The 17,866-nt window shown below is 40.3% G+C and overlaps 1 protein-coding gene across 1 annotated transcript in view; it reads right to left on the minus strand.

Moving 5' to 3' along the window:
• plcb1l (phospholipase C beta 1-like) overlaps positions 1-17,866 on the minus strand; it is a 129,060-nt gene that overhangs the window by 4,613 nt on the left and 106,581 nt on the right. The window contains exons 24-32 of the mRNA XM_020603697.1: positions 17,733-17,848; positions 14,186-14,321; positions 13,784-13,837; positions 13,282-13,501; positions 12,137-12,305; positions 11,243-11,319; positions 11,046-11,135; positions 10,880-10,937; positions 10,531-10,617 (exon numbers count right to left, since the gene is read on the minus strand). Coding sequence (XP_020459353.1) covers positions 10,531-10,617; positions 10,880-10,937; positions 11,046-11,135; positions 11,243-11,319; positions 12,137-12,305; positions 13,282-13,501; positions 13,784-13,837; positions 14,186-14,321; positions 17,733-17,848 — 1,007 coding nt within the window. The remainder of the gene's footprint in view (positions 1-10,530; positions 10,618-10,879; positions 10,938-11,045; positions 11,136-11,242; positions 11,320-12,136; positions 12,306-13,281; positions 13,502-13,783; positions 13,838-14,185; positions 14,322-17,732; positions 17,849-17,866) is intronic.

Genomic DNA, 17,866 nt, shown 5'->3' on the forward strand with positions numbered 1-17,866 from the left:
CACGTCTTACAACATTTCTGACAGGCTCCCTCAAATATTGGGTCACTTAATAATTAGGTACAGTACCAAGCTAATTAAGCTAAAACAGTTGAGCTAGCTACAACAACTGAACACTGAAATAATTTGCAAGGCTGGTCAAGTTATTAAAAACAGTAACTGCTGATAAATCCTGCTGTTCCTCACAGAAAACAATGAATCTGAATCAAGTTTTTGGAACTACTTGAAGCTACGTGACCACGTTACCTGCTGCCATTTTTGACCCCTCAGTCTCACCTTCCATCTTCAGAGTTCTAGTCTACACCAAGAAACTTCTCTAAGCTTACACAATTTTGTTGCTTCTAACTTTCTGACAAAGATCAGTATTTAACAGATAAATCTATTTCGTTAAATCAGTACACTCTTAAAAACATGTTCACAATAAACTCATTTTAACAGCTCTTGTTTTTCTGTGAGTCAACAGCTCAATGGGTAAAGGTTACGAGCATGTTGTGTGAAGGGATGCTTATTGTTGTGCCCTGTCAAAGCCTGTGGAAATGATGTTGGAAAACTAACTATTCAGCACTTCAATACATCAGTTTTACAGTCTGTTATTAATATTAGCAAAGTATTTTCATCTTGTGCAATTGATATGTCCCCTGAAATTCATGGATAGTTAAAATTCCATATAAATCCACAGATATCCATCTTTCCAGTTTCTCACATGTATATAGCACTGATACTTGTCTGATGGTTACAATTTCTATATAAAACTTTAACTACATTCCTAAAATGACACTATAGTAAATGACATTTGAAAGTGGGTCAACTGAATAGTGAAAATGCTAAGCTAGAGACAATGAAATCCATTGTGTAGTGAAGTGCAGACCCAATCAGCTGGATTACACTGAACAGCTACACTTTTCAATTCTGTCTGTGAGAAATGAGGAGCTCTTGACTTGCATCTTCCTGATTTTTTGAGTGGTACAATCTGAGCCTGATAAAGCTCCACCAAGCACAGCATCTCAAGGTCACCTTCTCTGAAATATGCCTCCTTATTGCTCTCTTTCTCTCCCTCTCTTTTACTTCTTTCTTTCTTTCCCTCTCTCTGTGGTTCTGACAAAGCGGCCATCCAGCACATCACAACCAGATGGCTAAAGATGCACCACTCGTCTGTCTCTGTCTCTCTCTCTCTCCGCTCCGCACTGTGCATGACCTACTTAGGGGTGGGACAATCTCCACAATGTGTGTGTATGTAAGCCTGCCTTTTGCACTGCCTGCTGAGGCACAAACACCCTCTGATTAAAGCTGTCATCTTTCTCCCATCTTACACCCTGGCACATGTGAGGGAGGTGGGAGCAGGGGGCGGAGGAGTCAGAGGGGCACCAGGCATTTCTGCAATCAACAGCTCAGAAGCAAACAGCGACGGCCGTCTGTTAGAGTTTGGGTGCTGAGTGAAAAAGACAGCACTGTGCTTTCACCAAGAGGCAGCGTGAGTTTTAAAATATCTCAAGGAATGATAGAAAGCCTGACACACAGCTAGAGCTGCAACCTTTTCCCCAATCTTTTGCTTTATAATCACCACTTCCACTTGACATTTTATCGGTTTGGCATTAAAGAAATCTCTTCACAGGAAACAGGAAAGGCATCAGTAAAATTACTGAAGCTGTATTTTGGTTGAAACTGATTGAACTAAATTCTGAACATCAAAAGCATCACATTTTGAACTGTATTGGGGCCAGCTGTGATGCTTTAAGTTCCAGGTCTGGTTGAAAGCCACAGTCTTGTTGAAACTGAATGACAGCCGTGACAAAAAACAAGGCCAAAATATTGTGCATTTACCTGTTTATTATGTGTGTACTTTTGCTTGAGTATGTGTGTTGCATCCATACAGTATATACAGTAAATGTGTATGTGTGTGTGTGTTCCTGTACTGAGAATTAGGTTTAGTGCTAGGCATTTAGTTCTGATGGTTAAGGTTAGGGTAAGGAGCTAGGGAGTGCATTATGTCAATGAGTGACCTCACAAAGATAGAAGTACAAGTGTGTGTTGGTGAGTGGTCTAGTTTGTGTTTGGACAGCAGGACTTATTCAGCCAGCTTTGAAATTTGTCTCTCATCTCTGAAGACCTGTCTTGTGCAAACAAACCACATGCCAACACATGCACACAGGTACAAACGCACACACACACACACACATTTCTGCCTTTCTTAAAATACAACACTCACTGTGACCTTCTTCACCAGCTGTCCTCATTTTGAGAAGCTATCGAGGGAAGCCTCCAAAGAGCCAAATTAATTCTTTGCTTTGAGTAGTGACATAACGCCTGCCGCAGCACCACCACAGAAGCCTTCAACCGGCAACACACTTCACAGCAGCTACACTATGCAGTTATTTTACCTGCGCCTCATCTTGCTGTGGCGTTAAGATGGTTTAAGGGAATTATGTGCTTTCCTGTCTTACCTTTGAATATATGTTTTAGCTAGTTGCTGCTCCTATTCAAGCCATTCCAATGAAGCCTAAAGTTAGATCAAAACCTCCTAAGCAGAGCCATCAAATTTTGTTGGATGTGTACAGATGTGTCCCCTAACTGTCAGCTATACTGCATAGCCAAACACAGTCCAATTAGGCTAAACCCAAGATCCCATGTCCAAGAGATGAGACAGGGTCACCACCCTGTCAGCGCTACAGGCTTTGGTTTTTGGCATGCAGTGCATGTAAAGTGTATGCGTGTATATGTGTCAGCAGCACCCCTTCCTGACACCTCCCAAATTATTCATGTGCTGCTTTTCAGTATTTTCTAAGATTCTTCTTATCAGGTCCAGGAAACTAAAATGAATGAATGAATCTTCTTCATGCCTCCACCATGCAAGTACCAAATCTTTTCCCTAAAAGCACTGGTTCAAAAGGGAAGATGAGCTATGAAATATGCCGGATGTCCCCATTTGGGACTAAGCGGTATAGAAAATGGACGGATGGATGTGCCTGATGTCTATGTTTAATTCAGATATGGATACTACAAGTATTTAGAAAATGCTACCTGTAGCATTTTCAAACAAAAGTGACAGTTTTATCCTTTTGTGAAATCTTGAGTTCAGCACAACTACTATAGCTGTAGAAATATCACTGGCATATGATCACCTCACCTTACAATGTCGTCTTGGCGCATGTGGTATCAAACAGCGGTTTATTTACATATCAAGCACACAGAGAGAAACAGTTTAGTCCAATTTCATTCTTCTCTTCACTCTCCTTTTAGCCCTGTATTGTTTCCACCAGTGTCGTAGCTGAGTCACTAAACTTCAAGTCCGTGTCAAGTCCGAGTTGATTCCCTGTTACCCGAGTCATCAAGGTCTACATTAAACATAACTGACAAAGCTCTCGCCATTTTATATTCTACTACTTCATCACTATATTGCTCGGCAATCTGATCCATAAAAATAATTTATAGAAAGGCAAAGTGTTAGCCAACTGTTGGCTCTTTAGTTGCTAAATGTTCCACTGAAGTAATGCACAGTGGGTTTATCAGAGACTATCAGAGACAAGGCTGAGAGTGGAGAGTCTACATTTTAGTGAAGAGGATAAGCATATGAGAAATAATTTTCTCCTGGGCTTTGTCTTGTATCTGCTAATGCATGGTGTTTTGAGGACAATAATACCCCATTACGACAAAAAGGATCAAGAAATTATTTTAAAAATCTTTATTGTTGCTTGATTATTTATGCCAATTATGCTAATCTTCAAAGGTAATACAGCAATAATTTTATTTTAGGTAAATGTTAGATACTGAATTGACACCTCCAATAAACACAGGGACACAACTGTAATTCCTGGATGTAGCAAAAAACTAGCTACCATAATATACTTTAAGACTTTTATATGATAACACTCACATTCTGTACATTTGACAGTCCTCTCCCTCTTTATTTACTGCCTCTTTCACACACTATCTTTTTTCTGTTCTCACCTCTTCTTTACTTCCTCTTACGGTGCTACAAATTAAATAGATAAAAGGCTGCTCAGGCTAGAGCGCGACACCCCCTAGACCATAATGTAGAGAGGACACTTTCCAGCGGGAGTTCTTTAGTGAATGTTCCACAGACAGAGCATGACCCTGGAGATCTTCATTAGCACATACAGCATACATAATGAACCCTCGTGCACTGATCTAAAATAGCAGCGAGCATAATAGAGCAGAAAAGTAACCAAGTATCTGACATACACAAGGGATTTTACTTCACTACCTCTGGTAGTGGCGTAAGTACACAAACACACAATACCCTGTGGGTACTGTGTGTGTGTATGCACACAAATGCATTATTGATGCAAACCTGCCAGGCAGAGATAATGCAGATCAAAGTCTGTGATGAGGGAACAGAGTGGCCACCCTTACATCACGCAGTGAGAGACAGGAACATAGAGAGATTTTCCCCCTTCCTCCTCCACGCCAGTCCTCCATGTCCCCTTCAACCTGTTAGCTCCCCCTCTCTTTATTCCTCCCTCCTCCTCCTACTTCTTTCTTCCACCTGCAGTAACCATCCCTGGGATTGCGTCATGAGGACTCAGTTCCAAATTAACAGACTGCAGAGAGTCATGAAGGATAGAAGAGGATATGAGTGGAGGGGAGGGGGAGAGTTAGGACCCAAGTTTCCATGACGACTGCACAGGACTCCTGCTTGTTAAATGAATAAGTATGTGTGCTCATACATGTGTGGCTCTGTGTGTTGATTCAAGACCTGCACACCAGAGAGACACCATCAACTTATTTTTTCTTATTTTCATTTCAGTAAGAAAGAATTAGGATGCCTGCTACAGAGTGATATAAATTCACACGACACACACACCAACTCACACTCCTGTGAAACATATTGCCTTATCACTATTTCATATGCCTTTCACAACCAAAAACAGTGTGGAGCAGATGACTAGTACAGAGAGATTACATGACTGCCTGGTAACCACTGAGTCTAGCCCAGTCACAACACTTTCAAAGAGGATGGAATCCTTTTCACTAGAAACCCACTTTATCTAGTATCTAGTTTCAGTAACAGGGCACTGCCCTCACTAAGTACATATGAAAAGATAGTAAGTGTGGACATGATGGAAGGAGATGGAGTGCTTATGTACAGTACTATTGGTTTTAAGGAAGGCTTTAGGAGTCCCTGTCACCTTTGGGTACTGGCAGACCCCCAGCAGAAGTAGGAGGATAGTGAAAAGAGATCAGGATGAAAAGAGGATTGGGAGAACTTGGGTGAGTAATGAAAAGCGAGGCGGGGAAGTGTAATGGTTCAGTGAGTTTAAACAGTATGAGAACAGAGGGGGCGTAGTTCAGGTCATGTCCTGCTTCTGAACTTCAGATAATTACATTAGCACTATTAAGCAAAACAGGAAGATGATCGGACCACGCCTGTACAATACTTAAAGTCGCACCTCACTAGCCTCTACAACGTATCAGACCAAACCCCTTAAAATACCCGATGAGTCCAATTTGATGTCCAAAATGATTTTGTTAAGAAAGGTGTGAACTTTTTCACTAACCTCATTCAACACACTTTCTCTTAGTATTTAGAACATGCTAATCACTCAGCATCCATCCATCCGTCCATCATCTATATCGCTTATCCTGAAGAGGGTTGCAAAGGGGCTGGAGCCAGTCCCAGCTGACATTGGGTGAGAGGCGGGGCACACCCTGGACAGGACGCCAGTCTATCACATGGCTGACATGTAGACAAACAACCACACACACTCCCTCCTACAGGCAATTTAGAGTCACCAATCAACCTAAGCTACATGTCTTTGGACTGTGGGAGGAAGCCAGAGCACCCGGAGAGAATCCATGCAGGCACATAGAGAACATGCAAACTCCACACAGAAAGACCTCAGGTCGACCGGGGCTCAAACCTGGAATCTTCTTGCTGTGAGGCCGCAGCGCTAATCACTGCACTGCTGTGCCGGCCCACACTCAACCTACAGTATTTAATCAAAAGACTAAAACTCTAAACACTCAGCTGTAAAGTGAAAATCCAAATGCTATTTCTTGTTTTAAGTGTCTCTGAGGATTATAAGTAACACAACCTGCTTTGACAAGCAGGGCTGCTGATGTGGGACCTGGGTCAACAAGGTGCCCAAAATGGCCCTCTAGTCTTTAAACAATCTTCTGAAGCAATTTATTAAAAATACACAATTGTGGAAACTTCATATAGTATTTGTGAATCATGTAAAACCTTGATATTTTTATCTCTCTAATCTTCCGTGACATAGTTGGTCAAAACAACACTGCTGTAATGGGTCGTTCACACATTCAGTAAACTTCATCAATGGCCAGTCACTAAGTCAGCTGCTCATAAAACAAAAGAAAAACAAAAAAGAAAAAATGACAGCAGAAATGCAAGGGACTTTATGGCCAGGTATATAATAAATATGGAAGATGAAAATTTAAGTACAAGTACAGCAGATCGAGTGGATTGAGAGACATCCATTTAGCTTAAACATCTGGCAAACACAGCTACTAATAAATACCACGTAGCTTTACCTTTAATATTCAATTATTAGCTTGTTTCCATGCTAACACAATGCATCCTCTGACAGAAACAGTTGAGTGTTGGGATGGTAGTTATATCAGAGAGGAGAGACAGACCCAATAGAGCGGGGGAGGCTAGCTGTGCCAGGGAGGAGAGGGAGGGAGAAGCACAGGCTTGGGCTATTTAAGGTACCAGTAATATGTTTTTCCATGTAAACTGACATAAAGTAGCCTATGTTCAGATCAATAAATGAGTTTACCCATCTCTCTATGATTGAATTTTGGTGGTGGGGCTACAGTTAGTTTTAGTATATTTGGATTAACTGTGTAGCTTTTGCTGTGCGCTTGCTGTGGAGCGTGCCTTGTCCTGGACATGAGCAAGACACATGGCGGGCCTGTTAACAACTAATTAAAAAGATCATATGAACTTATTATGTGAATAAAACAAGGACATATGGTAATGTGAACTTGACTGTGTGTTTCTTGGTAAAAAGAACAGATGAGAAGAAGCAACACACCAGGCTATAAGATCTATGGATGATAATTTAAAATCAGGGCTATCCCACTGGACACTGCTGATGAGGGTGGTGGGGAACTCTGACTGGATCATTAGCAGGACAGTGACACCTGAGTACACAGGCTGGGAGTGAGGAAAAATATCACCATGTCTCTCTCTATTTCTCCCCTCACTTTCAATTTAACCGATGACCCTCACACTATCACGACCTCGGATTTCAGAGTCTTACAAAACTACTGAATTACTGTATGTGCTGGTTCTTAATAATGCCAAATTTGGAGATTATAGCAACATCTCTGTCACATTTCACATCTCTTCATCATCAAATTGTTTGCAAACTGCACCTAGTGATGTCTGTACTAAGCAGCTGTTAGTTGCTTAATTGTATAGCAGAGATACTGTAGCTAATTATTAGGTTGGTGTATCACATGTATGTAAATACACACACAACTACCAGTGTAGTGGGCTGCTCAGCTCTCAGGGTCTCCATAGGGTGGCCATTAGTGGCTGTTCTGAGCCCAGAGGAGAAACTGGGTCAGCACTGTATGACAGAGAAAGTATGTTGTATTTTCCTCTCTGATTCATAAAGACCAACACACACACAAACAACAACAACATATATTTTCATATTAGACCTGCCCTAATTATTGTATTTATGGTCACATCCATTCACCCCCACTGGCACTCTTTCTCTGAATCTATTTACATTCATCCAAGTTCTTAAAGTCTTTCCCATGAGCTTATCTACCAATCAACAGAGGTTGTCAGCAAAATCTGCCTTTGCCCTAAATATCAACTTGTGGAATGTTATCCATGGTGAATGGACTGCATTCACATACCAGCTTTATTATTAAGAGCCACACGCTGTAAAATGCTTCATATTCGCACACACACACACACACACACACACACACACAACCAGATGGTGTCAGGGCTGCCATGCAAGGCCAATGATCTGTTCACTGGGAGGAGTTCTGGGTTCAGTGTCTTGCTCAAGGACACTTCCACATACTACTAAGGAGGGCTAGTTACTTTAACAGATTTAATACATACATGGAATATAACTACCATTCATTTAAAGAACTGGGGTCTCCCTCTGTAAGTCTACACTGACCAAAATGACTGAGACATGTTGTAAGGGCACTACTGTCTGTCAGCGTTCGGTCAGAAAAGCAGCCTCTGGCTAACTAAGTCTTTTCAGTTGCTTTTAAAAGAAAAACGCATTCAGGAACAACAACCTCGCAGAGTTGAACAGAGTGCAAACTAACCACGATTTCAGAGATAAAAGGAGCTGTCACTTCGTGGGTGGTTTCAGTATGGAACCCAATCAGAAGAAAACACATCCTCATGAGTAGTTATAATAAATGTACATGATCCTCTTCATTTGATGAGTGAAAACATGACAAAGGATCACAGCAGTGTGCTGTAATGTAGCTTGTACTGAATTAGATTAAATATCTTGTCGAGATCAAAATGAGGAGAGACAATTACAAGCAGAGAAAGCAACTGGTTACCTTTGTGTTTAGTGGAAGAACAACTACATACTCAAGTGTGTTATGATCATGCCAAACTGAATGTCCATAATTAGTATAACGGTCTTTAATTACAAATATGTGGCTAGTCAGACAACTATGCCTCCTTACAGGGTCCAGAGAAAAACTATGCTACTGCAGTGACTGGGTCTTTTATGCTTTTAATAAAATACACTTTAAATTTGTTTTGATATACCTTATTAATAATTCAAAATATTGAAGCTGTCTCACTTCTACTCTCTGACATGCATAGAGGTTCCTGCTCAAAGACACATCGACAGGTGGGATTAAAACTGAGCTCTCCAACTGGGATATGATTTCATTGTATACAAGCCAATCTGTTGCCCCTGTTATGATGTTATTCTGCCATGCTATACTGACTACTGCTCAAATGCAGCAATACAGCCACACTATACAATATGCCATAAAGTATTCTGCATGGTACTAATGACTGGCAGGCTTCACACATTATAGAGATGCAATGTGAATTCACTTGCTGCCAGTCAGTGGCCCAGGCAGATTTCTTATTAACACTGCCACACTGATGCTATATTAATGGTCTTCAGCTACAAAATCCCCATACAGTGACAAGGTTGGGGACTGTGCAACCCATAGAGGCAAAGCAGACCTGCTAAAACTCCCATAGCAACACTGAAGCATCCACTTCAAAATAAACACATGTATATGCAGCATATAGCCGAGTATGTTAAGTTAATTATCCACTTTTCCCAAATATATAACCAACTCTTTCACCTAATGACACTGTTTATACAGTATGTCAGGCAACTACATCAGTTACCCCAGAAATTGGCATTTACATCTGGTATGATATATTCTAATATAAGAATAAAATCCTAAGGGGAAAAACTCAAATATCATTTTGTAATCAGAGGCTGCAACAAACTTCTTAATCAACAGCGCCACACAGTACAGAACCTCACTAAACCTGGCCCAGGTCGCCACCCAGTGGTTAAAATGAGCAGTGTTTACTTTGATAGTCTGGGTCAAATGAAATGGTTGTTCTCGTGTAAAAAGTGAAACCCTGAGGCTTGATCTATGAAAACCAACACCTACTGTTCCTTGTGTTAATATTATTCTGTTAACAAAACTGTAAAATTGGAATTGGGATAATGTAATGTTAGTCTAAAATGGGAGAAACAAAACGTAAAATTACAAGAAAAAGGGGAAATATATTAATTACAGTAATTGAGAAGAGGTTGTGTGTTGAGGTTCTGTTGAAAGTGTGGAAATGTCTGTTTAACTCCAGTTGGAATAAGGAGGGGATACTTCACCGGTGTGGCTAATCGTAGGGATGTCACTGGTATGGAAACTGATTTTATGTAAAATGAAAAGAGTGTTTTATGGTTGTGTTCAGTATGGTATGCTAATTAGCCATGCGGGTTTGTCGTCTTATGCAAGATGTTCCTACTTTGTGTTATGTAAGTTAGCTATGTGCAGTCATTTGTACAGAGGGTGCATGACGCTGTATTTCTTTTAAACATCAATGTGGGATTAGAGCGCCCATAAAGTTGGTAACAATAATATAATGTTACATTGTATTTTTCTTTCTCATTTTCCTTTTGTAAGGTTATCAACCTGTTTTGCTTCTGCCCCGTGCTACTGAAGAAAGCTTCAATAAAAAAGACAAAAGTAGAAAAAACTGAGTTATTCCTGCATCCCCTGTGATTAGCTCATGCCTTTTTTTCAAGTTTGGGCAGTGTTTGAAGTAAAAAACCCCGGAAAACCTGACAAAAACTGACCCCTTTATATATTTTGTTTTTACATTTTTATTAAAATGTGGTGGCTGCCATTTGTAGGCAAGACACATGTTTCTATTGAGACCTAATGCCATGCAACAGGCCAGTAAGTGGAACATAAATTGGATTCTGTGTGATGGAATAAAAATTAAAAAAATCAATATGTAGAGTCTCAACATCACAAATAAACATTTGGTTAACAGTTAAGTTTTATTTAACATTTTCTTACCTTTGGCCTTTCATCCAAGATTTGCTGGCGGATGTCCTTGTGCTTCTCCAGGAGTCTCTCCTGTCTTTTACTCTGCGCATCTTCCAGCTACAAACACACACACACACACACACACACACACACACACACACACACACACACACACAGATACTATAAAGTCTTTGCATGTCAACAGCAATATTACTGTACCCACAAATGAATGTACTGTAGACTTATGCATAGCTGCACAAATAGTATTGAATACATATTTGAATTTGAAACAACTGTAAGGCTTTGATTGTAGAAGCTACACTGTGTTCATTACTGTATTCATTATTCTCTGTCACACCATAGCCATATCTTTTCTTACCCGTTTGATGTACTGCACCACCTCATTGACAAATGATCTGTTGATCTCTAGCTTCTCTCTATGGGGAGAATTTGACCAACAATCACAACTGGACCAAATCTGTAGTAATTAGTGCCATCTAGTGGCCATAAAAATGTGACATCTCAGTTCACATACAAATACTTACTCCTCTGTTACATTCTTGTCTTTAGATTTGACTTCACTGATTTTCTCTTGCCTTTTCTTGTCCATTTTCTTCTTAATATCCTTCTTTTCTCTGTGTACAATGACACAAAGAGAGAGGAAGATATGGAGAGAGAAACATGTAGGACTTCTGAAGGTCTATGCGAAGGTGTGTTAATGTTGCACGCTGAAAAGTCTTACTTCTCACAGATGTCTCTGAGCTTCTTAAGCTGAACACTCTGGCATTCCTCTGCTATAGTGGTCAGCTTCTCAACCAGCTAAAAAGACGGACAGAGAGAGACATGATGTGACAGTAGGTAAAAAAAAACAAACAAAAAAAACATGAGATAATTTGGTTGAGACTGAAGTCATGATCTCATTTCAACAGCACACACAGTCTCCTCTCCTGTGCTTCTTTCCTTTTACGTGACTAAACCTTTGTGACACCTCAGCTGTGCAGGTGTACTGAAGCAGAACACATTTATTTTTCCACACCACACAACAGAACATGTGCACGAGCAGCAAAACCAAGCCTGTAATATACTACAGGGGGTGATCTGGAGTTGATTTGCTGCATTCATTTCCTAATTTGTTGGACATGGGCAATGAGTGTTAGCCTGGGACAATAGTAGACAGTCAGCATATTATCCAGAACAACACAAGAGCTTAATGAGGACACACATGCTCATTAGACACAATTATGGAATTAGCTGTGTGGTGGCAAAGGCCACTAACAGATGTACAGAGATAACAGGGAATCAGATTTGTCAACAAGGGCTCTGCTCAGCCTTTTACCTTATAGAGTATATATGTACTACAGACCTTACAATAATAATAAAATACTTTATGGACATTTGGTGAACAGATATGAGATGAATGATAATGCCAATTCTGACTCATTTCTCAGTTATTTGGCTATTAACTACAAAATTCAAGAGAGCTTTAAGGTCCTAAAATAAATTTGAACCTTGTATCCACATGCAAATAAGAGGGATTTGTCAATACAATCCACAGTAGTGCTGGTAAAATGAGGACGCTATGAGACAGATTTATTGTGACTGACTGTGTGTATGTATTATGCATGTTTGTGAGTACCTGTTTGATGTGTTCTCGTTTTTGGTACTTTTCACTGTAGTATTGTTCCTGGCGAAGTTTGAGGAGCTGTTGCTGCTGCTGTTCCTTCAGTTCTGTGAGCCTCTGGCTGCTCTCCTGATCCAGCTCACACAGCTCCTGGTCCAGGGTCGACAGAGATTGCTCGGATCGGCTGGAGACACACACACACATGCAAATTAAGATGCTTGCTTTAATGTCAGTAGCGTGCCATTACTCACACTCATACTGGACATTGTAAATAAATGCATGTAATATGCATATTGTTTGATAAAATGAAATTGCTCTAATCAGCAATCATCAGTAACTGACTTTCTCCTGGATCTCTTGAACAACTTAACATTCTTTACATGTTTGCAGGGGACTTTCTCAGGCAGTGGTGCTAACAACATTGATGTTAGAGTTTGAAGTTCATGTCCCTGAAGCTTGGAGGAAGCCTTATCTACTTATTCTTATTCTCCACAGAATTCTATTTTATTTTTCTGAAGAGGCCAGTTTCTGCTGTATTTAACGGTGCTGTTTTGTAGATGGAAGAAGGACAGAAAGGAAGCAGGATATGAAAACGGATATATAACATACTATATAATACATCACCCTGATGTGGAACAGGTTCATTTGTTCCGTAGTGCTGTACTTTTGCTGAGCTTGCCTAATTTATTTCTGCTAATTTACTACATTTACCAGAATGTCTCACAATCTCAAGAGATGTTGCATGTTAAAACTGTGAGCTACACATAAGTCTGTGTGGATGAAAACATGCTCAAGAGAAGAAAGCTTTGTTTATGGTTAAGAACAAGTGAGTTGCAGTCTTAAGCTGTAGCATCTTTCATTTTGATCTATTGATATAATGGTGTGTCTTGTTTTTGTAAGGGCTTATAAAGAAGCCTTTGCTTCTGGGTGACCGCTGCCTGAACCTTCCCTTTTCTACAGCATGTAGTGAAAATACTGGCTGCTATACAGGAAGTGTGACATTATGTATTATATATAAGAGAATGACAGCCTATAGCTGAGTATGTTGTATATTATTATGTTTTGGCAAATTTCCTCTGAAGAGGGATGGAGAAGAGGATAAAGCCTTTAGAGGAAAGACACAGTGGAACAGCTTGAAGGAGGAGAGGAGGGCTACCTACCTTTTCTTACCGTCTCGTTTGTGGCTCTTCTGCAGGGTGGAGCGCCGACGCTGATGCTGGCTCTGGAGCTCCGACATACGAGCTGTGTGTTCCTTGATCAGCTCGCTGGTCTTGCGGTGGTGTTTCCGAACCAGTTCCTTCATTTCCTTGTACTGCTTCCTCTGCTCCCGAACAAAGCCCTTCTGTTGCTTCAGTTCCTCCACAGTTTGAGCCTCCAGTTCTGAAGACCAAGAATGAAAGGCCACAGACAAATGTGACAAAAGTGAACAAAATATTTCTTGTTAAAAAAGAAAAACCATCCTTTGTACTGTATTAACTTTCTCAAACCCAATCTTGCAAATGTATACATCATTAATATAAACAACAAACTAAAACAAAATATTCATTGTTCTTGCTTAGTGTCTGGAGGTCAAAGAAATATTTCATTGATTTACATATAGCGTGGGGTACATGCAATCCAATCAGTAACAGATAGTATAAGAGCAAGTGCTCATGATCTTACCAGTAAGAACACTGTGAATGATGTCTTCAGTCTTCATTGAGGGTTTCAGTGAGCCTGGTTACCAAAACAATAATACACACATTTTAATCTTTTAATCCCGCTGAAACATCAAAATAAGAGCACACACATAATAGATAAATGAAATAAAATTTTAAAAAATTGGATTACTAACTGAAACATTTGAATGTTCACTAAGACTTTCTCATCTAAGAATAAAGGCATATTTTCCTTATATTATAAATATAATACAATTTTAATGTTTTTATCTAATTTACTTTGGAGAAAAATGTTACCTGAAGCAATTGTAATATTCCAAAATAATACAAGAAGAACAATGCACATCCAACTTTCAGTGCACCTACAATGAATTTCATACATTTGATGATATGATGCCTACAGCACCTGCAGACTGGTTCTGGCCAACCAGCGAGGGGGGTTTCTGGGCGAGGATGGGTGTGTGGCTCACTCCATTCTCTGCAGGCAACGTTACCCTCTGGTCCACCTTAGATTCTGAGGGGGCATCACTTCCTGCCTCTACCTGCCCACATCGTATGAAAGATTCAACATTTGGATCATTACAGTCAGCACATCAGGAAATACAGAGACAAATTGTGTGCAGAACATCATACAAAATACCACAAACCTTCAAATTAAGCATTTTAAATTATCATCCACTTGAGCTTCTTAAATGAGAAGCACAGCAAAAAATGAGTAGTGCACATACTGTATACCTGGTCAGTGTTTGCCAGTAGTGATGCAGATATTTGCCACACATACCCACAACACATTTCTCCATTGCTAGCTTATGAAAGAATTACCAGTGCAACAGTTTTTCTTTGGACTTTCTCTGAACTCACTGAATATCTCCTTCAGTGCCATGGAGGCTTCAATTGCTTGAAAAGTTTTAGACTTTAAAATACATTCCTAGGAATAGTGGTATCTCTTCTCAAAAGTCTCCTGTTGTACCTCTGTCATGCAGGATAGTCTGTAGACATAACTTTGGTAACCCACTCGCAGCATTACTGTCTGTGCTGTAGATTGGCAGATCTTAATTTCCCTCAGCTCAGCTGACTCTCAAGCCGTCACCCTTATCTCTGAAAGGATAATGCAATTTTATATAATCTCTGTTCTAGTCATGCTAGTCAGATCTTCTGCTTCCCTTTTGCTCTCTCTACATTCATTCATGTCCTCACACTGCTCTGCCTCTTCTGGTTGCCATGGTCACAGCGTGACAGCAGTTTTCCATCAGCCATCCTCATGGGTCATATCAGCTGGTAAATCAGATAAAAGACGCCCCTCAGGAACAACCCTTCTTTCTAGTCACCTTTTCTAACCCCAGACAACCCTGTATCTATCATTGCCTCACACTCTAAATCTATCCTAACTTTAGTCTTTGTCCTAGAAATCATTACTATTCACATCTCTCCTTAGATATTATTCCTTCATTTCGTCCCGGTTGCACTGCACCTACATTAACCTTATCTATTTGTGCTTGTTGTCCATTTACCATTTACCAAGACTGCTGTAACTTTACTTTTAATGCAGCATTTATAAATGAACAAATTCAGTAACATCATGTTTCCTGCTGCTAATGGACAATTAGAGTGCGTTTTTAGCAGTGCAAGCTTTCCTTGGATGCCACTTGGGACAAAGCAGGTCACGTTCTCCACAGCAGACCTGACTTGTTAAAACTTACTGAGCTCTTTGGTATTTACAGTACATTATGTTCATACTGGTCTAACCTGTGCTAAAGTTGAAGTTCACTCAACTAAGGTCTAAATTCATACACTTTAACTGGCATATTTCCAGTGTACAAAAAGTGAAAAGTGGTTTTTAAATGGTTAGCGTTTCACTTAGACTTAAACCTTGCATTAACTGTTATGTGATGGGGCAGCATATCAAGATGCAAGTTTACTTGCTGTTGCTTATTTACACATCCACCATACATGGAGAAACATTAGCATTCAACTGGAGTTTTATTTCTAATCATCTGTCAAATTTAAATCTTTTTTTTTTTTGTCATGATCCCCAGAGAAAGAAAAAAGAGAAAAGGGAATGTGAGAGGTGTAGGGTACAAGAAACATGTTCTAATGAGCTGTCCCAGGATCAGGCGGGAAAGGGAATTATTCAAAAATAGTTTTAAGAGGTGGAATCAACTTTAGTTTACTGGAGGTGTTGGGACAAAGGTCAGGGGATATAGGATACAGAGCACTTATTAGGCTTTTAGAGAGCAGAGGGTTACACAAGATAATATAAAGTGAACTGAGTGGGGTTATTTTGTTATAGTGGTAGGTAGGGGCTGTTCTGATCCACACTCCAGTCTAGAAGGTGGCGGTAATGCACCTAAAGCTGGTTGCCAACCACCATTAAAAAACAGAATAATAATAATAATTATAATGTCCTGACAGCATGCGCAGCTCTCCAGCCATTCTGCATCTCTTGTGCCTTCGTGCAACTGGACCTGAACCTTGACTACACCTCAGCCTTGCCTCTGAAAGACCATGAGCTCCATCAGACTTTTGGATTAGTATCTTGACTACACTCCTGGACTGTCTCTGAAAGATTGTGAGTAATATCAGTGTGATTTGTTTTTTGACTCCTGAAGACGCCCATGAAGATATACTGTGAAAAATATTTTTTTTTTCCGTCTCTCTGAATTGCTGGAATCACTGCCTCTGAACTGAAATTCATGTCTGTGGATGAAGTGTTTCCTACCTCATGGATTCTGTCTAAGTGCACTGTGTCTTGTTTGTTTCTGCCTCCACATACACCCACGTGATGCCGGAACCACTCTGCACCCACTGTCAGCACCCATCTCTCTTCATCTCCCCTTCTTCAGTCAAGAGTTGCTTCGGGCCTCCTGCTATCCCTGTCCTCGTCTTCTCTGTTCATTGTGTTCTTAATACAGACTCTTACTATACTGGCCATTTAATTGGGTTCACTACATTTTAGCGGTGTAGTTTCCACACTGCCCTGACAATTTTTAGTTCTGTTTTGGTTTCATTCTACCCTCAGGGAGAATATCTGGCTTATTAACTCCAAGGCTCACTAGTTAGTCACTGACTTTGTCTGCTTTTTGGTGGTGGGGAGGATTTTTTTTTTAAACACGTCTACATTAAATTTGCTATTTCACCTATAGTTTATGGAAGATTAATGTTATGTGGACTGTTCAGCCTTAAAAAAGACCAAATGTCAACATGTGAATTGTCAGTGTGACGATTAGCTGTGGCGACACTAACGGGAAAAAGCTGAAACTGACATTCATTCAATGTTATTTGGACTATCAAAGACAAATCAACCCAATTTTGTGAAATGGAAAAAGAGACTTTCAGCATTGTCTGACTGTCATGTGCAAAATGTAGCCACTAAAATCTTAATAGCATTGGATCACTCAGCAACTCAAGTGAGAACATTTGTAGAGGACAAATAAATTTTTTTTTTTTAACATATAGCTTCCAAACCTGTCACTTGCTACAGAGCATGCGCCTTATAATACAACAAAACTACAGTCAGAATGACAGATGTCCCCCAGACGAAGCCTACAGTAAAACTAGGGCCTGCGGTGGAATAAAATGCAGCACCAATATCGTTGCAAATGTTTACCACAGATTGAAAAATAAAGTGTGTAGATAAGGTTTATGGGCATCCATGCTGGAAACGAGCTGCAGCTCATCCATCCTTTTTACTGTAAAGTATGTGTGGTGATGTTGTAAACCTCCCCATGCAGCTTCCCTCTAAATTGCATCTTAATGGTGTTTTTGCTGAAGAAACTCTGCCTACCATATGTTACCAGTTAGTTCCTGACAATGAGAGGAGCTGCCAGCTGGTCGATGAAATGCTCATCTCCATGTTCTGTAGCACAATACTTCCCACAGATAAAAATGTCCATTTAAGATGTGGGATGACCAGTATGTGTGGTGGAGAGAGTAATGTGCTGGTAGACACACACCTCTTTGTCACCCTCCTCCTCTCCTCCCTCCTCCAGAGTGAGAGCAGCCAGCTGATTGGCTCTCTGCTCCATCAGGTTGACATAGCGGATGGGATTGGACAAGGCTTCAATGACATCTAAGGAGCAGAAAGAAA

The sequence above is a fragment of the Monopterus albus genome, unplaced genomic scaffold, assembly GCF_001952655.1.
Source record: "Monopterus albus unplaced genomic scaffold, M_albus_1.0 scaffold62.1, whole genome shotgun sequence".
Lineage (NCBI taxonomy): Eukaryota > Metazoa > Chordata > Actinopteri > Synbranchiformes > Synbranchidae > Monopterus > Monopterus albus.